The sequence below is a fragment of the Galleria mellonella genome, unplaced genomic scaffold (genome assembly GCF_026898425.1).
Source record: "Galleria mellonella isolate WM207_F2 unplaced genomic scaffold, CSIRO_AGI_GalMel_v1 utg133, whole genome shotgun sequence".
In the NCBI taxonomy this organism is placed as follows: Eukaryota; Metazoa; Arthropoda; class Insecta; order Lepidoptera; family Pyralidae; genus Galleria; species Galleria mellonella.
This window is the reverse complement of record NW_026441990.1, coordinates 942,541-970,519: the sequence shown is the minus strand read 5'-3', so window position 1 is coordinate 970,519 and position 27,979 is coordinate 942,541. Positions and strand designations below refer to the sequence as shown.

Below are 27,979 nucleotides of genomic sequence, written 5' to 3'. Positions count from 1 at the left end.
GACCCATTACTAACAACCCCTTTCCCCCCTCGTGGTAAGTTACAATAGGTGATGATAATCTGTCGTCCAGCCCCAACTAATTAAAAGTGATTACTCTTGTCGTATGTCGTTCCCTGTATGGCTTACATTAATATAAAAAAAAAAATTACATTTGAGCTTTATTTATTTAGATTTATTCATCATTTTTATCTTTAGAGGCATACTGATTCCAACCTCTTGTGCTCTTCTTTTTATAATCACTTTTCTCTAAAGGCCTCAAATGAGCTGCAGCTACTCGATCTCTGAAAAGAAAGATCTCTCACATAATGTATATATATATATATATATATATATATATATATATATATATATATATATATAATTATTCTTTAATATAACGTTGTAAATTCTAAAAAGACTAAAATAGGAACAATTTTATGTTGATCCCATACTAAATTTGTCAAGATTGAAGTACATACCAATATAAAAATAATAAACAACAAAATAATACCAACATAAAAAAACAACCAAATTGAGAACTTTCTTCTTTTTTCAAATCGGTTGAAAAGATCAACCGATTTGAAAAAAAGAAGCATACCTCATGGCTTCGTCATTTATAAACCAATTTGAAAGATTCTTTTTTTATATGAAAGAGTATAGTTCCAGATGGCCAATCTGAAATTTTTATATATCTTAGAATTTTTTAACAAAATCGGTTTTTATCAGAAAAACTGGTTTTGTCAAAATTGAAGTCACTGTTCTTTTTTTTTTTTTTGTTCAAAATCTATTATTTTAACAAATTTAAAACGAAGATATTTTTCTATTTATTCCTACTTCCCATTTTCATCTCAAAATACATCCACCCTAATTGTTACAATATGAATAATGTTGTGTTTGCCATTACCACTTTATCTTGTATTTACAATATAAATTATACTCAACTAATAATTAATACGACTTACGCAAACTCCTCGTAAGTTTTGGCAGTATGTATGGCGTCACATTTGACGTCGTTGACTTGCCAGTATCTTCTGTCTTCTTCCACGCTATTTCTGAGCTGCTGCTCCATCGCAGCGAAATCATCTTCATTCAGAGGTTTGTTCATTGATACTCTGCTGGGAAATATTGTATTATTATTTAGTTAAATAGGAATGCAGCAAAACCTGTAAGCAGACTTAAGAAAATATGATTCGGTGATAGTAACATAATATTTTTCTTAATAAATGATGATGGAATGATGCATCCACCTATACTAATAGTTTACAATGGCGGGACACTAGTAGAGGATGAAAGCACCTGGTTTACATAAAATAATAAACAAAAGATACCTTTTAATAAAATGAGTTCTCGTCAAAATATTTCCCTCAGACTGCTTACAATAAAATATTTTTTTGCAAGACAGCCAAGAATGTTAGTATCTATGACAACCAACACTCATCGCCATAGCAACCGAGGTGTTTTATCAACGAGAGTCAGAATATAGTAAAATTTTAGCTAACTCGACATTCTGTCACACTAAAATATTTCCAAATGCTACGACTCTGTCTAAAAGTTTTTGATCCATATGGTATTTATTTAAATTTTAATTGTTATTTATTTCAGATATTTTAACTCCACACAGACAACTATTATGATAGCCCACTATAACAAAAAACGAAATCAGTTCAGGATACAATAGGACTGATATACCTGAAGAAGTTAAAAGCCCTAAAAATAATATTAAAAAAAAAAAAACAACAACATCGCCAATAGAAAGGGATTCTCAATTTATTTTAATCGATTTACACAATTCCTTTTACAATCGATAGAGTTTATTTACTTTAATCTGATTTTTACTTTTTTTTTTTTATACAACTTAGAATGGCAAACAAGCTGACGGCCCACCTGATGGAAAGTGGTAACCGTCGCCTATAGACATGAGCAGTACCATGGACATAACACTTTCGCCCATGATACCCCCCATGCGTTGCCATTCCTGAAGACTCAGATGTTATTCCTCTGTACCCTGTAAATTCACGCCATATCCCACCCTTCAAACCGAAACACAGCCATACAAACACAACTGCTTCACGGTTGAAACACGAATGGGACAGAGGCACCCAAGCAATCGACTTTAGTACAAAGTCTCCCTCTGATATGATATACTGAATGGCTAATATTTAATATATCCATTATAGATTCAATATATAGATAGTGTAACTACAATATACAAGTTTTACTATATATTATTCCATCCCAAGGAATGAGATATTTTAAGGTACCACATCGTTTATTGCTGTGTGCACTTCAAGATTGAAGTTACGTATACATCTTCTTTGCAGAGCAGTACTCCGCTAAGATTTATACCTACCTTCAATTTATACTTTAAGAGAAACGGATTGATAATAAAAATGCTTAAATATTGTAGTTCTCTTTTATCACGTCTTCATCGGTAGGAAAACAAAGACTAATAATGACAGAATTGTAAGAATATAAAGAACATAAGAACAATAGAAATATAAAAATATGAAAAACGGAATATGATGGCCAGTTATATAAAAGGCGTATTGTGATGGCCAGTAATACGCCACATACTTGTTGGTGGGACAAAATCTGAAACGATTACGTTCCACCAGGTGTAACAACCTTAAATCTGAAAGAATCTGCATTTGAATATTACAATATTGTGGATAATGGAGGCCTTATCGCGTTTTCAACAACATGTTGAACAAACAGCTTGCCACACGTTGGGCGAAACAATTTACTCTTACATAACTAGACTACACTAAATCAATCGTTAAAAAGAGAATAGGTGCACATTTATACGTAGTAAAAATTAAATAATAATATCATACAACCCGGCGCAAGCTAAAGTTTCATCCCGACCACCTGGATGAGTGACGGAACTAAGGAACCAAGCCCAGCAGTAGTGTTTCCAAACAGTTACGACATTGAAACCTTCAAGAAAAGAGTATATTCCTTATTAAAAGGCCGGCAGCATGCCTGCAAATTCTCTGGTATTGCGGGTGTTTATGGATGGCGCTAGTCGTTTATCATCAGATAAGCCACATGCTCATTTGCCCCCAATATTGTAAACAAAGATTTATTGAAAAATTAAACTATTAGTGGTAAGTGTCAATATCAATATTTTATTAAGATCATATCATATTATGACCATACCACATAAATGCGCCGTGTTATTATGAAAGGTTAATATTTCTTTTGTTGTATTTCACCAACTCTAAAAATGAATGAATGTATTATTATTATATAATTATATTATATGTTTATTTATTCCTTGATCCATATTTATAATATCAATCTATTTGATTCATGCATATAAAATGAATACAAAATTTCATAATAATGTTGCTGAAATAGTAATCATAGGTGTCACAATGTGACATCTTAATAGTCATCGCTTACCACCTTCCATCGGGTGGACTATCAGCTTGTTTGATATTGTAAATTGCATACCAAAACTAACTGATATCTACTTTTAAGGGTCATACTGTATATTATTCATTAGTCAAGCACTGTTTTCCGAGTTGTACACCTATACACATGCACGCGTGACCGTAAAAGCAACTAGCGGCTTTCTTAGCTAACATCAGAACAACAGTTTAGAAACAACAATATTGTAGCAACATTACAATGTATTCATGTAAGTATAGCTACTGTATAAATATAATTTAATGTTAAACTGAGATCCGTGCAGTATTTTTAAACTTTATAAATATTTTAAGATGAATAGTTTACAATACACTAATAGGTATGTAGCGGAAATATTTTTCGCTTAAGTGCTTGAATGTAACAGAAAGTGACCTCTGTCTACCCCTCTTCTAATGATATCTGTTATTTATTTACAATAAAATATTAAATGGTAGCGAATGTAATGGGCATACACAATGTATTTTATTCCTATTTCTTTTTTTTATTATTTTTAGTAAGGCTGTTTTTTATTTTTTTATTATTTATATTATTGGCTCTTGGCCACAATAGAATATTAGTATTTTGCTCTTTTGAGGGCAAAACAATAAACTGAGTTGTGACCATTTTGTGTTACTATGGCACACGCATAAAAAAAATTGTTACTTGTTTTATATATTTTGTTTTTTTTTTTGTATATGCATTCTTTTATCTCTTTTTACTGCATATGTTTGTTGTTATTTGTGTGTTGTAAGTAATGCAAATAAATTATCTATTTATCTATCTATCTAATTTACCGCCGTGTGGTTTCGGCATAGAATGGGCCGCCTCTTCCTTTCCTGTGAGTGTCCTAAGACGCGACTAAGGGAACTTAATGGTTGGTTGCCAATCTGCATTCAACACTTTTTATCCGGGTCATGTGGATAAAGTCATCGGGTAACCGCAGTTAGGCTTTGGTGATGTTTAAAAAGGGACGCTGCTGCCCATCCCTCAACCTTGAGATTCTCTTTGTCGCCTCACTATTATATACCGGGTATATATATACATATACATATACATTTATATATATATATACTATTATATCACCTATTATATACTGGGACCATACGGCGATAACAGTATATATAATTATCTTTTGGAGGAAACAATAAAGAGTATCTATCTACCTATCTATAATTGCAAAGATTAAAAATAATTGATAAGAAATATAATTTTCAAAATTATATTTCTTATCGTACCATTAACTCCTATAGAGTATGAAAATAAGTAGTGATTTATACATTTTACATATTTCAGTTTTCACTATCATTGTATGTAACGTAGCTTACAGTCATTGTCTTGCTGAGTACGAATTGTTCCCCGGCTTTGATATGACGAGTTCATTAAACAATACAACCGAAACAGATTTCGATTTTAACATTGAAAGTTTAAAAATTGATACCACAGACAATCAGGTAAAGCTATTTAATAATTATCATCATATCAGCTAGTATATGTTCACTATTAAACATAGGCTTCCTCCCTAGTTTGGGAGATTTTGCCAGTAATTGCCGCGTTTGGCACGTAGTTTGGCAACCGCAATTAGACTTTTGATGTTTAAAAAGGGACGCTGCTGTCCATCCCTCCACCATTTATTCATTCATTTTCATTCATTCATTATTTCATTTCAGTCGCCTCTTACGACACCCACGGGAAAGGAAAGGGTGGCCCATTCTATGGCAGAACCACATGACGTATCATTCTGATTAATTGATACATATTTTTATAAGATATTATCTAAGAGTGAGTGAGAGGGAAAGAGAATTTGCAGAGTGGGGACTTCAGTCTCCATTGCTAATTATATACCCAGTTAAATCAATATTCACACACCTCTGAAATACGTGATGGTTAATTCCTAGTGAATTCATCATGATGGACCAAACGACCCGACTTCATCCTCGCCTATCATATTTATTTATTTATTTATTTATTTAGGTTTACCAACAATTGTTTCCACAAAATAATGTAAATATATATACAATTATGGAGCTTAGAACTAAGTGTAACAATTTTTTATAGGCAAACACAGCATATATTAATACATGTATAACAATAAGTACAGAGAAATATATATAGCTTACAACTATTATTAAATACTTAACAACTAACAACTAAAGCCACCATATCCATAAGCAGATCCAGCAGCACGACTCATTTTATATATTTATAGATATTTCGTACAAAAACAATTGGAGTATCAAAATTAATATCGACCTGGTCACTGCAGCTATTTATAATCTTACAGAACCTTACCATTGGAGAATTACTACCCAGAACAGTTCTTCTAAATGGAGGTATTAGCGGAGTTATAGGTCCACGAGGTAATCTAGAAGGGACTCGCAATTTTACAAGGCTTAATAACTGAGGACAATGTAATTTATATGTTATAAGTTTATACATAAATATGGCGTCAGAGACTTTCCTGCGTTTTTCTAATGAGATCATCCTAAAGTACTGCAGCCTGGCCTTGTAGGATTTAATTTTTTTGGCAATGCCAGTGGAAAATGCCAAGTGCCATAGGAATCGCTTCTGGATACGTTCCATACGCAATATATGTGTAGCAAAATGTGGGCGCCAGACCACGCTGCAATACTCCAAGACACTCCGCACCAGGCTATTATAAAGTATAATTTTAATGTTACTATTATGAAATACTTTACAGGTTCTTATAACAAAACCAAGCATCCTTGAAGCTTTATTAATAATGTTATTTAGGTGAGGAACAAACGTTAATTGTTGGTCGTATAATACACCTAGATCACGCATACTTCTACTCTCTTCAATTATTTCATTTTTGATTCGGTATTGTGAATATCAAGTACAAGTTCAAGAAAAAAATCATTCCATTATAATTCATAAAAAAATCAATAAAATTTAAATTATTTGCATCTATTTATTTAGTAAGATTGCTATTAAACTATTTAGTATGTATTATGCAAACTAAACATTTTTCTTAAATAAACATAGGTCGAAAAAAAAGCAAAATTCTCGAATCTCTCTTATTTATTAACATGATGCGTCCAACTATCAATATGTAGGGGGAAGGGGATTGTTAGCTATGGGGTTAAATAGCCCCATTACTAGCAATATACCCTGTCAGGTCGACCTCCACGTGGTTCCCCCTGGAAACCATCGTAGCTAAATTCTAGTTGAATTCGTCAGGGTGGGCTAACTGACCTGCTTTCATCCTCATCAGTCATCTACCACTGGTGCTCCGCCAGAGTATACCGATAGCGCAGAAGGGGTTACCATACCATTATCACCCATTAAAAATAACTATCAATATGTGGGAGATTCTTACTTTACTGATTTAAGTATCTTAGAGAAAACGTTCAATTACATAGATAGAATTAATTTTTAAAAGGATACCTACTAATTGCAACTTTATCTGTACATAAGTAGAGTCTTATAGGTCAAATATAACTAGATATATAAGTAAATAATTAGTAGGTAATCTTTTAGCTTCGTTTACAGACCAGCAAACCTGTAACTGAGAACATAATTATAGCATCTACAATAAATACAACTTTTGAGTGTCCCGAAGAAGAACGACCGTCCAATATCGGCCCATACGAAGTACCAACTCAGCGAGACTTGGTGCTGCTCATACGGAAGACTCTGAGTGACATGTTCAACAGTTACCACGAAAAGGCTTTATACTTACTAAAAGATATCAAAGAGGTATTTTGTATATTTTTATAGTAAATGAGGTCCCAGTTTCGATCCCCGATTGGGTCAATTTTCATTACCTGCAGGTATGGATTTGTAATTATACCGCAACCGTAACAATATACCTCATCTATAATTGTAATCTCAACTAATATTATAAAGAGGAAATGTTGATTTTATGTTTGTAATAGTTAAACTCAAAAAATGCTTAGGTGACCGATTATAAAAATTCTTGCTACGTTATGTCCATGTTACTGTTCATGTCTATAGGCGACGGTTACCACTTTCCATCAGGTGGGCCGTCAGCTTGTTTGCCATTCTAAGTTGCATATAAAAAAAGCTATCAACAACTAATATAGACTGTATTTTATAAAAAAAAAAGAACCGTGCGATTCCGGGACTTGTCGCTAAAAGTCAATGCATTTACAATTACAGAGAAGGAAAAGGATTATAAATAATGGGGACTAGCAGCCCAATTGCTAGCAATAGAATCTGTTCGCGTTTAATCTCTACACGCTCTATGTGGAAACCATTATGATTATTTTCCAGTGAATTCTTCGCGATAGTCATATTATACTAAAATATAGTTAAATAATTTCATTTCTAAAACCGCCTATCCTAAAGATTGGCTAATTAATAGTGAATGCCTATAGCATTAAGTCCACCTTGTGTTATTAGTCAACGAAGTCCAAATAAAAAATGATAGCCCAACTGACTTGACTTCATCCACACCCGTAATTATTTATTGGTATCTCGCCAGTGTATACCGACAGTGGAAGCCATTTCTGTCATCATTCTATTTACAGCCCCATAAAAAAAATTGCCTAAAAAACAACTAAAAAGCTACAGGTATACAAATTAGCTTTAAAATAAAACTACTTCATTTACCACAGGCAACTAAAGCGACATCTGACATTGAAAAGAAATGTCAAGGGAATAAATATAAATACAGAAAATGCGTAAGAAAAGTAAGCACCCAGTGTCAATTTATCACAAAGAGTCTAGTAAGTTCGTTAGAAAGGCAGAGGCAGGATGTGACGGCATTTACTAATGTAGGTATAAAGTATAAGATATTCTTATTCCTTCTTTTTCTTAAAAACTCTGTACCTATAATTTAATACTTTACTGTACAATACGTGTTACTAAACAAACAAACAAACTAACTTCTTACTAATATTATAAAAACCAGTTATTCTGATTTAAAGATTGAACTACTGAACCGATATTGATAAAATTTCTATAACACAAATTCGAAGATATACCTACCATTCCATTCCCATCCATTAAAAAACCTCTGTCTATATGCTATAAGGATTACAGCCGTGAGCATATCTTTTGTGTTTTTTTTTAAATAAAGTGGATTTATATATTAATTAGGTATAATAAATATTATTAGAAGTGTGTTTGTCTATAATGAATCGATAATGAAAAAATCCTATTTTATGCTTAAATCTAAGTTTACATGAATATTTTTTACTTTCTTTCTATTATGTAAAATATTTCTTACTTTCCTTCTATTGTGTAATGTACTTACCTAAAACTTATCCAGTCAAACTGGTTTAACTGTGCTCTGAGCGTGAACAATGATTCAATACTTATTACAAACAACTATACACTTATCTAGTAAACAAATACCAGACATACAATTATATTAACTGCTTAGTTTTAGAAGGTCCAATATATATTTCATGAAAAATTATGCAACGATCCCATCACCATATGCAAACTTTTAACTGTCAGATCAATCTGCGCTGTTCCTTTGGAAACCATTGTCCATAATTGCTGATGAATTCGTCACAAATTAATTTCATTTCGTTTCATTTTATTTTATCCTTTATTCCCCCAGGGGGGAAAGAGATTGTTATTAATGCAGACTCTCAGTCCCATTGCTAGCAATATACCCTATCAGGTCGACCTCCACGTGGTCCCCCCTGGAAACCATCGTGCTGAAACCCAGGTGTATTCCATCACGATGGACCAACTGACCTGCCTTTTAATCTCATCTATCATCCCTCACTGGTGCTCCGCCAGCGTATACCATTAACTTAGGAGGAGTTACCATTCTATTATCATTCATTAAAAAAAATATATCCTATATTCATTTAATATCATATATTAATTTAATTCCATTTATTTATATTTCCATAGATTGCCATAAAGAACGATCCTGAGCCATCTAGGTACATCCACTGACTCCATACAATGCATTTGAGATCGTCACTCCATCATGTCGTCACTCTCATAGTGGGGGATCGTTCTACATTGCGTTCACCCGTTTCTTTATGGCAGTCTATGGGGGAAGCCTATGTTCAGCAGTGGATAGATAATGGCTGAGATGATGATGATAATGATGATGATTAATATTTCTTAAAGTAAAGCATGCTGCGGTTAGCACGAAATGTAAAAACAAGTAGACCGATAGCACAAGGCAACCAACATTCCATAATCACTTTAAAAAAATACTATTTTTATCCAGGATAAAATTTGTAATATGACATCAATGAAGCTAGATCCCCTACAGCTGGTGAACACGTTAGCAATGGAGGAGGCATCCTTGGAATTTTCGCTCCCCGGATTCTTGAGATTACTAAATTCGTGTTCTTTTCATTGTTCGATGTAAGTGTCTTAACTTTCTTTTTTTATTCTGAATGTTCACAAACTACAGCGACCTCTGTTGACTGTTTACCTAAATAGCATAAAATTTCCAATATTAGCCTACACATCTAGTCGTTTTTACGGTAATAATTATGTTGTTTAATAAATAAATATGTCTGTTGAAATAAACAACTTAATACTTTTTTAGTGGTTACGCCCAAACTTTTGGACCAAAGCCGTTACGTCACATAACGGACCAAGAGCTGGTAGTGAAACACTTTTTGACTAAAAAAGACTACATTCAACTTATGAACGTTTAAATTTAGTTATTTCTTAACTTGTTACATGTAAATAAATAAATAAAACGTATGTTTTTTTTATGCAATATACCGTAATGTAACAAAACGTATTTTAGTGACATGGCCACCCCAACGATCGATCGAGCTTTCACGAGTTTCACATACCTACGGATAGATGTCGTGACTGTCAATGAACTTTTGACGTGAACTTGATTGCAACTTGAATAACTTAACCAAAATATCTGAGCTTTTTATGTGATGCGAATAGTGATAACCGTGTGAAGTGATTTAGAACTGTAATCAAATTAAAATACAATACGTGAGAAATGTTAATATTATTTTAAAACCTAAATTCAGTGACATCTTGGATGCTAACACTAGACTATAAAAGGCATAAATTCCTTTGGTTTGGGGTAAGTTTTTATATTAATAAATAAGTAAATAAGCTTATTATGTTTCACATTATTAAGAAATAACTAAAACGGTGAAATTGAATAATAAAGAAACCACGAATTTTATTAATAACCGGCTCTGTGGGGGAAAGTATATTATTACCCTACTTTCTATAGTTCTACATATCACATGATAACAAATTGAAGTGAGTTTTTGTTCTTACAAAATATTAAACAAAATAGTTTCGAGTGCCTACGCAACACTTTATTTCAAACAAGTCTTAGATGATCTAAGTACCAATTTATTTATAATTTTTCTAACAAATAGTTATCATTTGTATTTACTTAGTTTATGCATTATTATAATAGATTAATGCACTAAATATATATAGAACTATAATAGTAAAGATAGGTATGGGTATGTAATAATAATTGCTTTAAATACCTATGTAATTATTTTATATATTGGTAACTAACAATAAACCAGTGTTCAAATTTAATTATTATTATGTATTCAGTGAGATGTTGCAGTGAGAAGGTTGTTGCAGTAAAAAAAAAACAACGAATATGCCTTATCTCTGTAACTGTATTTAAAAAATAAAAATAACACCATTATTTACATATCAATAAAGAAATATCTCTCCTTTCTTTATATCCTATAAAAATATTACAGGACTCACAACCAGCACAAATTAATTTTGTGATATATTGAAGATAGCAAAATGTAACTTTATAATTTTATCTAAATATATGTATATCTTTCCTAATAACTGTCTATTGTATTAATATGGGCCTAGTTACCTTATTCAAATAAAAAAAAATATAACTTATATTTATCAGGCGTTTACTTTTATACTGTTATTTTAATACTATATTATTATTACTTTTCCTTAATTAGCCACAAATCTTTTTACTTAAAAAAAAACTGTCAGTTATCTTTAACACTCCGCCAACCGTGTGCTTTTTTTTGCACACCGTCAACCATCATGGACAATATCGTTCCAGATTATAATTTGACTACTACTTAAAGGTACTTAAGAAAAAATTTGGGGAATATGTTCTAGATTTCTTTTCTGTTTCCATAGTTTTTGACTTGAATACTTTAGCCCCTGGTGAAATAAAATTTTGTAATCTCTATAAAAACCGTAATTTCTAAGATTTCACTAAAAATCGTAATCTTGGCTATAAATTAGTTTTAAGAAGAAATGTTTTGGAGATTCATTCTTCATATAAGCGCCTTTCAAAACCTTGCCTGTGACGTACGCGCGTGTGTGTTTTTTTAACAGAGGGGTTCGAGGCCCTGTCCTTTTTTTCTTACAAAGATGTACATCAGGTCGAAATTTGGCGCGGACGATATTGTCCTATATGGTTGGCGGAGGGATAAAAAAGATTACCCAATGATGATTTTCTCTCTCACTGAATTGGCTGAATGAGTTGTTTGGAAGAGATTCAGAGATAAGCCCACCCTAGCTAACAAGTTATTAAACTAATCACTGTATCTTTTTTCACAAGTGCAATGAAGAATATATATATATATATATATATATATATATATATATATATATATATATATATATATATATATATATATATATATATATATCTTATCATCTTTACATATAATAAAATTATTATTATTTTCATGCTGTAGAAACAGTAACTATTTTTTTAACATAAATAAGTACTACATAATATCAAGCCACTATACCTACTCTATGTAATAAACAAACTTCAGAAAATGTAGATAATATTGTTCAATTTGTAAATGAAAAATTCCTAATATTTGTTTTATAAATTGTGTTATTTGTCCAACTGGGTGTCAAATTTAGGACCTAATTTACACAAAGTATTATGCACTACATGGTAGTTGTCAAATAATTTTAAAACTGTTATACTGCCATAAAATTTTATACAAAATATGTAGCAAAATAAGTAAGTAAAATAAAACAAGTTTACAAGTTTAAAAATAATGAAGAATTTTTATATGCGATTTGTACATTTCAAATAATAAATAACGATTCAGTCAAATTGAGAACCTGTTTTTGAAAATATAAAACTTAAAGATTTAATTTTATACCTATAAATTGTACTAATTTCCATCTTAGTATGGTATTATTATTTAATACATACAATAAGCCCATGGAATCTGTCACATAAATCTATCTATTACTCTCTTTAACGGTTCACCACTTATCAGTGAACTGATTATTTTGTATGTATGACTATATTTTAGGTGTATGTATGTCAGGTAGTTTTTAATACACTAAAATTAATTTGTTTATTGTATGAAATAGAACCACATGGTAGAATTAAGTTAATTTTATTATTATTCAATAAAAAAAATGTTATCTATAAAAAGCATAGATTCAATTTGCACTTATGAATTGTATTACACTTCACTTATCAGTATTTTCTTGTAATGTATAACTTGTAAATCAGTGCAATATAATGTTTTAAACTATACAAAAACTAATGCTATTTTTTATGCTTCTTCCGCTTCTCAGATGTCTTTGATTTTTTGGACTTCTTGGATTTCTTATCTTTATGTTTCTTTTTCTTTTTTTCACGTTCAGAATCACTGCTGTCAGATGATGATGATGATGAACTAGAACTACTGCTTGAACTTGATGATCTGTAAGAATAGAGTAAAAAATTTTTAGTTAGTAATTTTTCTTTAGAAACAACATATACGAGTAATATTTAAAAAGAAATATAGGTACAATAAGAAATATTCTAAATATTATAAATCTGAAAGTGTATATAGGTGTTTTTTTTAATTGGTGATAATGGAATGGTAACCCCATCTGCGCTATCGGTATACGCTGGCGGGGCACCAGTCATAGTTGACAGGTAGAGATGAAGACAGGTCAGTTGGCCCATTGTGAAGAATTAACCATGATAGTTTCCAAGGGGAACCACATGGAGGTCGACCTGATAGGATATATTGCTAGCAATGGATGTATCAAGGTGTTTATATGTTTATTGTTCAGTCACACTCAAACAGCTGAATGAATTTTGATCGAAATTTGAAGCACCAGTAGGTTAAATCCTACTTTATATATTAATTCACATGTACAAAACCATGGAAAATTGCTAAAAGGTAATAAATATAATCTGGTAATTGAAGTCTTATCAAATACATCTAGTCAACAGTAGGACACATATAGGTAATCAGTGGCGTAACAACCCTGCCAGGGTTGGCAAAATGCCACGGACCCCCGAACCAAAAAGGCCCCGGCTCAAAAGCCAGTAAGCTCAGAATTTTTTTTTACTTGGTACCTGAGTATTTTATTTTACTTGAAAATAAATGATAGGGCCCCATCAAAAGAATTTGCCACAGGCCTCAAATGATATAGTTATGCCACTGTAGGTAATATCTGTCCTTCTATAGAGCATATGTTTCTTTATAAGCAGAAGATATAGTCTACTATTACAATGCTGACCAGGTGTCACAGTATGAGGTTTTATTCTGAGTTTTTCTTGCACTAGTGCATGCTATGAATTCCTAGAGATTAAAAAGAATGCTGATACATTTCAAAGTGAAGATGAAGGAATAAGAACACATCCTCACTCCTTCACCACATTTAAATTATTATTTTTACCTGGACCTCTTTCGTTTTTTACTTTTCTTCTTTTCTTTAGCTTTCTGTAGTTTCTCTTGCAGTTTCTGTCGCAGCTCTGCCTCCCGTAAACTCTGCAGTGGTGTTGCATAGTTCTCCTCACTGTCACTGCTTGTACTACTCACATCTAACACTATTTCTTTGTTTGGATCCACCTAAAATTATATTTAAAAAAAGGAATATTTAAAATGTCTATTTATACCCTCTAAAGCAGCATATGATATCTTAACCTCAAGTTTCAAAAATTCTCCAAATGACATATTAAGAAATTATGAAATTTTACTTTTCAAAATATGTTAACCCCAAACCCTGAAATTAATGATTTTGTTTTTTTTTTTTTTAAAAATTATGATATTAATATTAGCAAGCTTCTGTAGTTTTACTTAATACTATAATTTGATTGCCATTGAAAGACAAAACATTAGGTTGTCGGCTTCAGCTATATTTACACATCGGTCACCAGCCAAAAAGGTTAAGAACTGCTGTTCTAAAGAATCAAATATTATAAATAAATAATATAAATACTATATATAAAGAAGAGATGGTATTGTAAATATTCAATAATATTACATTCAAGTGATGAGTAACACCTAATACCAAAAAAATTACTGCAAAAATACAGTAAACAAAATAGAATAGGTACTAAATATATTTTCTATATATAATTAGGGAGACCAACTACCTTCAAAGAATAATTTATATACATATTATTATAACAGTAATTGTATTACTTGACAATCAATTTGTTTGTCACTCCGAGTTAAATAAAAAATAAACAAGTATATGACTAAATTCGATAGAAAGTATCTTAAGAATATTTACGAATTAAGCAAAGTATAGAAACACGGATTATTAAATTCAATATATAATCTATTGATACTTTTATACATTGCAAGAATTTTTATAATTACAAGGCAAAAACCTAATAAATAATAAAAATATAACCTACTTTAATAAAGTTTCTGCATTGAAAGGTTAGGTGTCCAGAGTATCCACATTTCTTGCATGCTGCCCTGGATGATTCCTTGCCAAGCTTGTTCACTAAATCTAAATTGGACATAATTATACTAAATAATAACTGCCCTTTATATAGTATTAAAAACTTTGAAAAATAAAAGTTTACTACTTGTGTTCAATATCAACACGACACAACTAACAGTAGTTGTCATTAACGAATGTCAATCAGTCAGTCAAACTGTTAAAGTCATTCAGTTATGAAGTTCATAAACGATCAATATTTAAGTAGGAAGTGAATGTTATTTCGCTGCTTGTATAAAGACATTAGATACTATGTCCGTAATAAAAACAGAGTAGCTTTGTCTTCTTATAAGCTTTAATAGATGCCTCCTTAACTTGCACCGCTTGACCGTATATGAAGCTACAACCTCAACCAAATATATTGCACTTAAAAGCTCTTGTTCTTGTGAAATGAGTTTGTCGTTAAATAGCAATTTATCTATCCATTGTTGTGACAATATATAGACAAGCAAGTATATTATGATATATTTAAAAGAACGATTTATGTAAAAAAACTTTCATTTAAATCATTTCAGCCTTTTAAGAATTATTGAGTAACTAATTTGGAAACTTGGACAATTGTTAGTAACAATTATTACACATTTATAAATATTAATTTATAACCAAAGGTAGACTGTGCATAATCGTCTGCCTACATGTGCATAATATGTGCCTGTGCATAATAGTCTGTAATAAACCTATTCCACCAATATTACTGTCGTAAAGCATCTGTGTTTACATACCACGTACATTCCGATTTGGAAGGTGAAATACGACAGTGAAATTACAGGATACTGAAGCACAACATATTAATCCGGGGGAAGGGATTGTTAGAAATACGGACTATTAATCCCAATGTTAGCGATATACCCTGTCAGGTCGACCTTCCCGTGGTCGTCCCTGGAAACCCATCGTGCTAAACTCCAGGTGTATTCATCACGATGGGATTACTGCCTTTTAATTCTTACTTACCAATCCTCACTGATGACCTGCGAAGGTATTTCATTTATGCAGGCAGGATTACCATTGAATTAACATGCATTACAAAAAAAACAATGGCATGGGTGTATTATGGGTTTATTGTGTATTCTATGATGCTGTTTATATCTATAGATAATTATTATTTTCCATCAGATGGTCCCACACGCAATCAGTGTTTCTATTAGTTTTGGCCGTTATGATCTTAGCTCGGGGAGAAGGGATAGTAAGTAATAGGTGTTATTGTACGTAAAGCAGGTGAACCCTGTTACGTCGACCTCCAAGCGGTTCCTTCAGAAAACTGACATAGTCAATTTCTAGTGAAATCATTATGATAAGCCAAATGACCTGACTTCACCCTCACCTATCATCGCACACTGGTATCCCGCCCGCGTAAATCGAAAACGCAGACGAGGCAACTATTTCTTAGCTTATAATGATACAAAATGACTGTAAACACTATAATCCTTTTAAATACTTTTTCCACAGCTAATAATGAATCAACAGAGGACTTTCAAGACAATCAGGCAAAGGAAATGTTGAGAGATGGCGGAGTTTCTGCCGCTGTGCGATGTGTTATTCAACGTGATCTCGTTGGCGGGCTACTTCTGTGACGTGGTGTTCGACGTCGTGATGGGCTACGCGTTACTGGAGCGAGGGTACAAAGGCAGCTTCGCCGCGGCTATATCTATCGTCGTCACGTCACTGCTCATCTCTCAGGTTTATTTTATTTTAAATTAAGAATATTTTGTACAGACCTCTTTTCGTGATCTAGGCCGTGAATAGATGTAGATGGAGACTAAAAATTTTCCAAATTTGTTTTATTTTAATAATAGCCGTGTAACTTTTTGTTTAACGTGATCTCGTCCAAGAACATGGAATCAGTTCTTATCATATTATCTTTCGATAGTTCATTAGAATTATTTTATTGAATTCCGTGACTATTATTATACGTACACCATTATAGCACTCGAAGATTGGCTATTATTGTAACTAGAAGTACTATAACCTTCCATGTTAGCTATCAATTTCCGACCACTATTCTGCCCACGTACGTTTTGCAAAATATGGTAATAAATAATAATAGTAGTAAATTTTCGAGTGCTGGTAGTAGCACGCATCCTAATGGTAACGAAATTAAATAATTCTAATCGACTAATCATTGATATGTACTTCTGCAAAGTAACATTTAGTTCAGTAAAATATTTATCTTTGGATGACAATGTTTAATATAACACTACATTCAACATTTACAATGAACACAAGAAAAAATTAACCACAGTCAAGAACTCTTTCTTGTCAGTTTTTTTTAATGGGTGATAATGGCATGGTAACCCCGTCTGCGCTATTGGTATACACTGGCGGGGTACCAGTGAGGGATGACAGATGAAGATGAAAGTAGGTCAGTTAGCCCATCCTGACGAATTAGAATTAGTCACGATGGTTTCCAGGGGGAACCACGTGGAGGTCGACCTGATAGGGTATATTGCTAGTAATAGGGCTATTTTGACCCCTATTACTAACAATCCCTTTCCCCCCGGTTCTTTCCTGTCAGTCGTCCCAGCAACACGACAAGACAATGCGTACGTCCCAAATTGTCATGTACTCATTCGGGAAATGCTAAAAGCATTAGATCACTGGTTATACAATCATTTAACTATATCTTATCCTATTCAGGTGCTCTCTCTCCGCTGGCATTTACATGTATGGTGGGCCAGCGAGGGTAAGAAGGGCCGTCCACCGTGGCTTCCTATCACGCTGCACTGCTTGCAGTTAGGTGTGTTGTGGAGGTACGCACGACTTCTAGTGCCTGTCGAGTTACGTCGTGTCAAGCATCAAGTCAGAGATTTGTGTAAGTCACAATTGTATTACAGCTATTTAGTATCGTAAGTATATATATATATATATATATATATATATATATATAGCCCAACAGCGAGACATTTGTTGTCATGATAAAGAATATACCACTTATAGATACAATAGTTTTGCACTAAAATTATTTAAAAACAATAAAACGCATTAATAAACCGATTTGGATTTTTTTTTATCGGAAAAAGAAATACTTTTAAAGTACTCATATTTAATCAAAATAATTTGTTTTGCCACGATTAAAGGCAATATTTTTCTGTGGATCTAAATCTTAAATTGTTGTCTTTTAAATTTTCGCGATGCATGTTATATGTTTTATAAGAGACATGAATTAACGCAATCCATTAACGCGTTAACCTGAATTATTTAAATCGTGATCACTATTGCATATTGCTATTGCAGGCATGCTCCGGCTAGTGCACGCGTTCTGCGAAGCAGCACCGATGTTGTTACTACAACTGCACATTCTCTTCAAGGAGCCACTAGAACCAATCAATGAGCTGGGCGTCACCCCTGAACCTAGTATCGATGAGTCAACAGGTAACTCTAATAAAATAAATAACATAGAACACAGCGACATCTAGTCTTGATTTAAGCAAAATTTGTAATATGAATATTTCACAATTGATAGATATACACACATACTCATAAATACAAGTGTTGAATACAACAATAATGCAAGGATCGAAACTCACATTGTTCGTAGTTGCGATGCAATTCCTTATCGCCGATCTTTTTTCAACGGAAGCTTGTATGGTAACGGTGGACAATCGAACAGGTGCTAAGTTAAGTCGATATAATGACTGATCTTCCGCATAGCGCGTCCGAGAATAGAAATTTTATGTATTTAAAGTTTAATGCAATGTGTAAACTGTATATATATTTGATGAGCTAAACACCGGATAATTTTCTCTATCAGTCACCATTGGCCAGAAAGAGAAATAGGCGGTGCATTCATGAATTAAGAAAACATAAACTAATCATATTTATACATTATAAACATATAAATAGCCTAATATAAACATACACAAAATATGTAATATAAATATTTATTTATTTATATTGCACATTTTTTTTATTTTCGGCGTTTCGTTGCGGGTGATCGGCGACCGAAAATCAGTCGATGCTAACCGTTGTTTGAAAGATAAATGTTTATTGCAGCCAACAAAGCGTTTGCTGAGTTGAATGTGATATCAGCATCCCTTTCGCTGTTCTCTGTGTGCTGGGCGCTGGCCAGCTTCAGCAAAAACGTACGCCTCCAAAACGTGCATAGACTTGTGCTGACCTGGCTGGGAGTCATATTCCAGGTATTTTAGAATGTATTCTACTCAGTAGATATAATACGTATTCATATACTGAATCCTGATAAACTGGAAATGCAGTGATAGAGACCACACAGAAACTAATTATTATTCTAATGTGTGCGTGCGTGCGTGAGTGCGTGTGTGTGTGTGTGTGTGTAATTAAAATTTTACTGGATTAATTACTAAATGGAATTTCTACTAATATACATCAAAAAAATCTCCCACATAAAATTGACAAGAATTTTTAGAAAAGTACAAACATGTTGTTTGAGATGTGGCAGTAAAATTATTAGGTAATACTATTGTATTACCTAATAATTTTAATGTATGGTAAAAGTTTTACTATTAATAGTAATAAAATAATTAATTATCTGTTTAATGGTCTATAGTTAGGTTCTACATAACGAAAGCATTATTCGTTCCCAGTTCCTGTGGCGTCTGGGCACGATATCAGCGCGGATGTGCGCTCTCACCGTCTACGCTCTAGTCTATGAATATTGGGTCTTCTTAGTCATAGGTAAGGATTAGTCTCTTACACTTATAAACATGAATTCTTTTGCCCATAGACAGCTACATTTTTTAATAAATGATAATGGAATAGTAACCTCGCCTACGCTAAAAATATACGGTGACAGAGCACCAGTGTGGGATGATAGGTGAGAATGAAAAGATAAGTCAGTTAGCCCATCTTTCTTGATGAATACACCTGGAATTCAGCACGATGGTTTCCAGGGGGACCATATGGAAGTCGACGTGACATGGTATATAACTAGCAATGGGACTAGTAGCCAGCATAACTAACAATTCCTTCCCCCCTAGAAAACTACATTATCAGAACGTATATATCGTGCACTCATATTTTATATAAAAAAAAACCTGCGAAGCCAAGGCGTTTCAGTAATGTATTATAATATCCTGTTACCTATATAAATATATATATATATATGATAGACAAGACAATGTGTATTTTTCTTGTTTCAGGTCTCCACTGGGTGTCAATGTTCCTCTGGTTGATTTCTCCCAAGAATGTTTTCCACGGGGAACGCATCAGCCGCCCGAGGAAGGCGTATCTCTCCGCGCTCATTGCATTTGTATACGTATTTGCGTATATCAACCTACAGGAACTCAATCATAGACAAAAAATGGTATGTCATTATAATCTCACACGTTCACATTTTTATATATGTTTGTGTGCGTGTATATATATATATATATATATATATATATATACCTATTACTGGGGGTTTTTTTATGGATGAAAATGGTATGGTAACCCCGCCTGCGCTAACGGGATACGCTGGCGGAGCACCAGTGAAGGGTGATAGATGAGAATGAAAACAGGCCAGTTAGCCTATCATGATGAATTCATCAGGAATGAACCATGATAGTTTCCAGGGGGAACCGCGAGGAGGTCGACCTGGTTGGGTATATTGCAAGCAATGGGATTCTGTCTCCATCACTAACAATCCCTTCCCCCCCCCCCCCTATTACTGGGGTAATTGTGTGTTAGCAGTATGTGCCATATGAAATCGAACTTGTAACAATCATAGATGCTATATGAACTTGTGACTCTGTCTGGCGTTGAAGACCTTTCCTAATTAAGTTAGTCCTTTATATGACTTCAGAATTTTATTATAAAAAAACATTAAGGAGTCTAAGAATTGCCATATTATTTTCTGGGAGAGCTCAGTAAATAAGAATAAGTACAATACTACCACACCAATCGTTTTACTCAAACCTAGGATAATCTGCTTTATAAGATACCAGGCAACAAATCTCTAGATACATAACCTAGAACAACAACAACAACAACCGAGCCAATCTAGAAAATTTCGTTTTCTAAATTTATCCTACTGGGAATCGAACCAATGTTTGTATTGTACGAACATCGAACCTGCGAACACCGGATGTGGCATCGTAATGAGAAATTCTTTAGGCTACTGGCGTACTCATCGTATCTTTGGTCACCAAATTTAGTTTCCTAAATTGGCACGACCGGGAATCGAACCCGGATTCTAATTTACACAAAGAGTTTCGTTACGTACAACAAGGAATCGGCTGTGTTCAGGTGACGTTCTACTGCGTGATGTGTGTGGAGAACTGGGTGCTGGTGGGTGCGTGGTGGTGGTCGGGTGCGGCCACCGCCGCGCCGCTCGCCGTTGCTCACGCCGCCGCCTTCCTGCTCGGGCTCGGCTTCATGCTGCTGTACTACAGGTACTAAATACGGTATCATATGTAGTGGGATAAAACAGAATGATAATCCCATCTCCGCTACCGGCATACCTACACTAGTATGGTACCAGTGGGATATGATAGCTGACTTAAGCGAGGATAAACTTAGGTCAGTTAGTGACGAATTCATGGGAATTAACCAGGGGTTCTCCAGGGGGGACCGCATGGAGGTCGACCTGATGGGGTATATTGCTAACAATGAGGTCGATAAGTATAATACAATAAGTCATAAGGCAGTTTACATATTTTTGTCGAATTCAATAACCTTGTCTACAGGCGACGTTTATCACTTCCCATCAAGTGGATATTATTATTATTAGCTTATTTTCCATTTCAAGTTGTATAGAAAAATAATTATACTTAATACTAAATCAAATATATTACAGGTACTTCCACGTTCGAAGACTTGGCTACATGCTGGGTGAAAACCAACAGGGCACTAACAGCACGAACGCATCGTCTCAGAATAAAAACGGTGAGAAAATCTAAAGTTACCACCTCCAGGACTACTAATTTCTCTTTATAATAATAAAATAATTTGATTCTTTGTTTGTTTATAATAAAAAAAACTACTGGCAAAACTCCCCTTTATGAAGGAGACCTGTGTTCAGCAGTGGATAGTTACAGATGATATGATGGTAAAAAATGTATTATAGAACTTTTATACGAAATTTGCCCATAAACCTATTTTAGAAAATCTCTTTGCTTTGAACTTAATTCTTTATTGAAGAGTTTCAAACAGTAATAAGTTCAAGTATAGAAGCGTACAGATTATTATAAACAATGCGATTTATCCGTTATTATCAGGCAAGCCAGGACAAACGGACAACACAACAATACCAGGTGTTTTCAACTGCCGGTTCACAAATCCGGTCAATAACAGCGCAGCCAACGGTCGCAAGAAAAAGAAGCCAACATCGTTCGTACCGCCGCCCGCTGCACCCACCACCGCTTTCTGGAGGCGGCCGCTGCCAGCTGCTCATAATCATCACGTAAGTCTTTTTTATATATATTGACTGCCGGAATTCGATTCGTGGTCGGGTCATTTTGGTAATAAAAATATGTCTATCAAAATAATGTCTAATAAGATAGTAACGCGACATAGGTATTTTTGAATTCTATCTGGTCATGCCTAGGCTTCCCTGGATCCGTGTACTTTTCTTACATTTGATATTCCTTCCACTTTGCTTACAGACTGTAAATATATGCAAATTAGCTTTTTAATTATATTAATAATTATCTATCTATATAAATAGTGAAATTAAAATTATTAGCATCTATTTACGGAAGTACTCTATCAATGAAAAATGCCCAAAAAATTTTTATGGTTCTTCGACGTTTTGCTTTGATAATGATTTGAATTTTACCCTGTATTAAGTTTTAATGTAAGAACATTTAGATGGACCTACATATATTTTAGTCGAAAATGTTTGAAGCGCAATCGGGCTCGCGCTTACGTCACGGCCTCTTATGACTAAGAGTCCCGGATAGACCCGCAACTAGTAATATATTCTCAACTTAAATACACATACATTAATGTGGGTATACTTACATTAAAATATTAAGTATCCTTACGAAACTTTTAACAGTAAAACTATATTACACCACACATAATACACATTTATCGTATAAATAATTTCTAGGGAGGGTCATCTGAAAACGAAGGTTCGAGTGTCGGCTCCCGTGTTAATATCCAACAAAAATTACAAGAGAAGAAACAAAAACAACTTGCAGAATTAAGAGTTATAGAAGAGGAGATTAAGCAAGGAAAATTGGCTAAGACCACGCCCGTGGCGGCCGAAGAGATATACAGCAGCCTCCAGCGACAGCCCATACCGAGGGCCAAAACACATGCCGAGCCCCCAGCCTGGCCGAGCATAGAAATGACACATTCATATCAAAATTATCCAGTTATACCCCACACTTGCAATATGCTGTACCCCACCTACACGGAAATCAAACCAGAATATGGAGTTGAAAATTTCCCGCCCACCGAAAATAATGCAACAGACCTAAACGATCCTTTAAAGATACGAAGACTCCCGAATCGGTACGAAAATCCTCGCACGTTCTATGAGAACCCCGCAAATATTAGGAATGACGTCACGAGGACTCCACTCCGTTCGCCGAATTATTTAGCTTTGGAGGAAACTAGAAACTACGAAGCGAACGGATGCGGAAGTCCGCACAATGTAATAAACAATAGCCCAAGAAACTATAATCCTGATATTTCAAACAATAATTACGACTCTACAGCGATAGACAAACCCAGACTGACGCAAAACATGAATATTTATTCTGATGACAACAGGCCCATGGGAGAATATTCCAGTTTCTGTGAGAACGGTCAAGCTTATACCAAATATGAGAGTAAGGATGAGTACGCATCTGCTTTGCATAGCGCGTTGGCTAACGTGCAGAGCATAGATAATATACGAAATAATTATAACGAGGCAGGATGCATGCAGTACAACCAAAACTGTGAAAGAATGTTCCCTTATCCAGGTCTTGCGGGAAAGAAAATGGAACAGATGAGAAAAATGCAAAGATGCAGGACTCCCGAAATATTATTGGCGCCGCTATATTTGGAGGGATGTAATAGGCAGGTGTGCTGTCATTGGGGAGCGCCATATACGTGAGTGTCTTATATTCTTTTAAACCGACTTCAAAAAGAAGGATGTTCTCTATTTAATTGCATTTTTATGTTTGTTACCCCATCAGTTATAAACAGACATAATTACAAATTGGCCCCACAGTAATTTTAATAAAATTGATTCAATAGTTTATAAATCAAAATAACTGATTTAGTTAATTGAAGTTTTTATTTTTTTATGAATACAATCTTATAGTTTTTTTAAATTCTCTTGTATATTTTACTTATTCTTCAAAATTATTTAATATCATGAATAGATTGCTGTATTTGAAATTAGTGTACCCTTTCTTTACAGCCATATGTGTATTAAGGTGGGTTCCGTACCCACTCCTGTATTCAGGGCCGTGCCTGGGTATATGGCCGCCTGCGTGCCAGTCTGTATGGCCGCCCCCAGGATAACATTAAAAAAAACTACTTTAATTTTTAATGTTTATTATTATACACAGGGCATCAAACCGGGAAAAAAATCAGTTTTTGGTTAACCGAAATCGAGAACGAAAAAAAATATTGGTTTTGTTCCCAAAACCGGTTTCTGAAAAGAAAAACCGGCTAAAAACCGGTTTTATGAGATTTATATGTTTGGATGAAATTTAAGAAAAAAAAATGCACAAAATAAACATTTTTTTATTTAAAATTTAAACAAAAATAATAACATGAAAAAAATTATGGTATTGGTTTTATAATCACAGACAAAATTATCAAACATAAAGAACAAGGAATAACCCTTAAATCTATACTAACATACTAGGATAACAAAGCTCAGTGGCCAATGGCAGATCTGGGCTGACTTGCAACTTGGGAGGTATACAAAATAGAATTAATTTACTTACTTTAATAATAACATGAAAAAAAGTAATTATGGTATTGGTATTATAATCACAGACAAAATTATCAAACATAAAGAACATAGGAATACGATAATTTAAAATCTTAGGTGTCGCTCAGTGACAATTTAAAATTATTTGATTTTAAAAAATCAAATCTGAAACTGTTTTTACTTCGTATCTTAATGAAAACAAACCGATTGTATTTTTGCCCAGTAAACAACTTGTAACGATTTGGCCGCCTCTTAATTTCGGCCGCCTGCGTGCGGTGCACGCAATGAACGCCCGTCAGGCACGGCCCTGCCTGTATTCGAACTGATCTTTGAGCTATGAGTAAAAACATGTCTCAAAGTAAATATACACCATTTTTAAGAAGCCGAAACCCCTTGAATGTGATTCTAAATAAGCCTTTGGTTATTATCCTAATTACTACCCTACTGCATTACCCTTTGAATAATGAAATTGTGCTAGAAACAGAAAGAAAGAGGAGAATGGCGGTGGTGGCGGTGGTGTGGGCGGCAGCAGCGGCGAAGAGTCCAGCCCCGATGCGCCCGCCAGGGACACTCCGCGACCTCCGTCAGACATTGACAGCCAGGTAAGAAATACTATCATTTCAGTAAGTTTCCTTTAAAAGAAGGATATCACACATTTCATCCCTAGTTGCTTCGCTGCATCTTGTATACATGGGCACCTCTGTCCCATTCATGTTCCAACCGTGAAACAATTGTTTGCACAGCTGTGTTTCGATTTGAAGGATGGAATATGGCAGTAAATTTACAGTTGAGCAATGAAAATTGTTATAGAAATTTTATGCAAACAATAGAGACAGATCTCTTCCAGCTACCGTATGGCATGAGAAATGAGAATACTAGTTACATGTACTTTTTTATGTTTCTTACAATATATACATTTGTACGTTTGCATGTTCAGATCTCGCTGCCGCGCTCGTATACGCTACCACGCGAGTTCCGCTACTGGCGGCGACGACCGAGACTGCGGGATGCACATGTGCCTAGCAACAACAGTAGCGATGGTTTGTCCCTATAATCACTGTTATAATCTATTTAATTTCTCATACAAACGGGATTTCAGGTTGCCATTTAAATCTTTCACAAACTACTGGTATATTATTTGTGACTAAAGAGTACTCAGAATAAATAACAATAGGCGGCCTTATAAGTGACCATAGCTAATAAGAGACTTTACATTTTCCGTACATTTCCAAAGAAATTGTGGTGCAGAAAAATAAAAACGTCTCCTTAAAATTGCTCATACTTTCCTATTTATCATGATTGCCTTGTTGTCCCCTTTTTATTTATAGTCAGCGCAGTATGTCTAACTCTTCCACAGATAGTCGCCATTCCTAAACTCACTCCTCTTGTGGATACTTTTGACAGGCTTTCATCCGATTTTTCTTCTAATGTTCTCTTCCTTTACGTTTTGCTCTCCTATTATGACGATAAAATCGTACGATAGAAACTAGTTGAGCATAAGGATGGATAACATAGAACAATATCTATATATTGTAGTTTTTTTTTTGATGGGTGAAAATGGTATGGTAACCCCACCCCGCCTGCACTAACGGGATACGCTGGCGGAGCACCAGTGAAGGGTGATCGATGAGAATGAAAACAGGTCAGTTAGCCCATCATGATGAAATCATCAGGAATTAACCATGACAGTTTCCAGGGAGAACCGCGAGGAGGTCGACCTGGTTGGGTATATTGCTGGTAATAGGATTCTCAGTCTCCATTACTAACAATCTCTTTCTCCCCTATATATTGTAGTTAGTATCAGTTGTCCAATATATAAGATTGAAATGAAGCATCCGATTGAAACGAATAGGAAGATATCCGACTGGAATAGGCGATATCAAAATGGGTGATGACCTTTTTTTTCGTTGTTAATTTCCAGAACCCAATATATAGATATCGGAGCGGTACGGATATTAACCACGGCTAACGGGCAACCCCGATTTTAAAATTCATAAGTCGATATGAACAAAACACATTTCAGGTGACGTAGACAGCGCTGACAACGATAGTGACCGACGGTCAAACTGCTCCGCGGCCTCGCAGCTTCAGAGTCCGACGTACGCGGACGGCTACCAGTACCGAGAGGTGCTCCGGCCTGAGGAGTCCCGGTATAGCGAATTATACGCCGTGTGTCCAGTCGACAGACGGCCTAGGAGAGGATTTAGGAAACAGGGGCCCAAACCAGAGACGAAACTTTGACTGTCACTGGGCGTGCTGTCTTATTCATATGGCAGCATACTTTCCTGTTGTAGTATTAGTTTCATTCTCAGAGTTCAGTTGTGTATATACAACTTTAGAAACTGCAGAATTTCCATAGACAATCGATTAAAAGATTGTTTTTAGTGACACCTATTAGAGATTGTGCTAGCTGAATCACTGTTTGGCCGGCAGCACACCTGCAATGCCGCTGGTGTTGTGGGTGATCATGGGGCATGAGCTCGTTTGCCCGCTGCGTTGTAAAAAAAAATGAATCAACGTAACGACTTATTTAATAATAAAATGTACAAAGTTTAGTCGCCTCTTACGAGCCGCATAGGAAGAAAGTGGTGGCCTATGCTATGCCGGTACCAACGGCCAAAATATATAAGTGGACATTATTTTCGTCATATAGGACATTTTTTAAAATAAAATGTTACGTGATTTCAATACGTGTTTAGGCACTATCATTCTAGTAACTGCTAAAGGTGCACTTGAGAACTTGTATTTAGAATTATCTACTAATCATGTATATTTTGTAACAGTACTATTTATAAGTTATTGATAAGTATATTCCGTTCAATTAAATGTAAGACAGTCAGTAGTAGTGCTAATATTGTTATGTAGAATAGTACATTTTAAAATGAGGATGATTCTCAGTCATTTGACTTATATACTGTCAAAAATGACAAATCCGTCCACAAGTTTTAATCAAATCTCTTATTATTATGATTGTACAAAACAATGTACAATATTAACCATTTAAGTATTCTAATATTTAAGAGCATGTATAAATATAAATCTATTTGTATTATTGTATAATACTGTATATTATACATAAAACTGTTGAGGAGGGAGTGTGTAATA

General features: G+C 34.2%; 4 protein-coding genes across 5 annotated transcripts; 2 read left to right on the top strand and 2 right to left on the bottom strand.

Moving 5' to 3' along the window:
• Positions 1 to 156: 156 nt before the first annotated feature.
• On the bottom strand, positions 157 to 2,627 carry LOC113511321 (coiled-coil domain-containing protein 103). Its single transcript, XM_052903240.1, has 3 exons — positions 2,554 to 2,627; positions 942 to 1,091; positions 157 to 281 (listed from the first exon to the last, which is right to left on the bottom strand). Exons 1-3 carry the CDS (start codon positions 2,625 to 2,627, stop codon positions 173 to 175), a joined length of 333 nt encoding a protein of 110 aa, XP_052759200.1. The 3' UTR covers positions 157 to 172.
• A 970-nt stretch (positions 2,628 to 3,597) lies between these two features.
• On the top strand, positions 3,598 to 10,069 carry LOC128202541 (uncharacterized). Its single transcript, XM_052903239.1, has 6 exons — positions 3,598 to 3,622; positions 4,684 to 4,841; positions 6,901 to 7,107; positions 7,989 to 8,147; positions 9,572 to 9,711; positions 9,899 to 10,069. The coding sequence occupies exons 1-6, from the start codon at positions 3,613 to 3,615 to the stop codon at positions 10,008 to 10,010; spliced, it is 786 nt and encodes a 261-aa protein (XP_052759199.1). The 5' UTR covers positions 3,598 to 3,612; the 3' UTR covers positions 10,011 to 10,069.
• A 107-nt stretch (positions 10,070 to 10,176) lies between these two features.
• On the top strand, positions 10,177 to 27,979 carry LOC113511020 (uncharacterized). Of its 2 annotated transcripts, none has more exons than XM_026894579.3 (14): positions 10,177 to 10,402; positions 16,486 to 16,716; positions 17,674 to 17,848; positions 18,271 to 18,408; positions 19,030 to 19,175; positions 19,599 to 19,689; positions 20,154 to 20,317; positions 21,241 to 21,386; positions 21,791 to 21,879; positions 22,212 to 22,396; positions 23,048 to 24,039; positions 25,359 to 25,476; positions 25,812 to 25,914; positions 26,898 to 27,979. In XM_026894579.3, exons 2-14 carry the CDS (start codon positions 16,543 to 16,545, stop codon positions 27,113 to 27,115), a joined length of 2,739 nt encoding a protein of 912 aa, XP_026750380.2. In that variant the 5' UTR covers positions 10,177 to 10,402; positions 16,486 to 16,542; the 3' UTR covers positions 27,116 to 27,979. The 2 variants fall into 2 exon arrangements, with proteins under 2 accessions (XP_026750380.2, XP_031767940.2); XM_031912080.2 differs by having other exon boundaries at positions 25,353 to 25,476.
• On the bottom strand, positions 12,686 to 15,153 carry LOC113511021 (protein SREK1IP1-like). Its single transcript, XM_026894580.3, has 3 exons — positions 14,951 to 15,153; positions 13,984 to 14,156; positions 12,686 to 13,013 (listed from the first exon to the last, which is right to left on the bottom strand). Exons 1-3 carry the CDS (start codon positions 15,059 to 15,061, stop codon positions 12,857 to 12,859), a joined length of 441 nt encoding a protein of 146 aa, XP_026750381.1. The 5' UTR covers positions 15,062 to 15,153; the 3' UTR covers positions 12,686 to 12,856.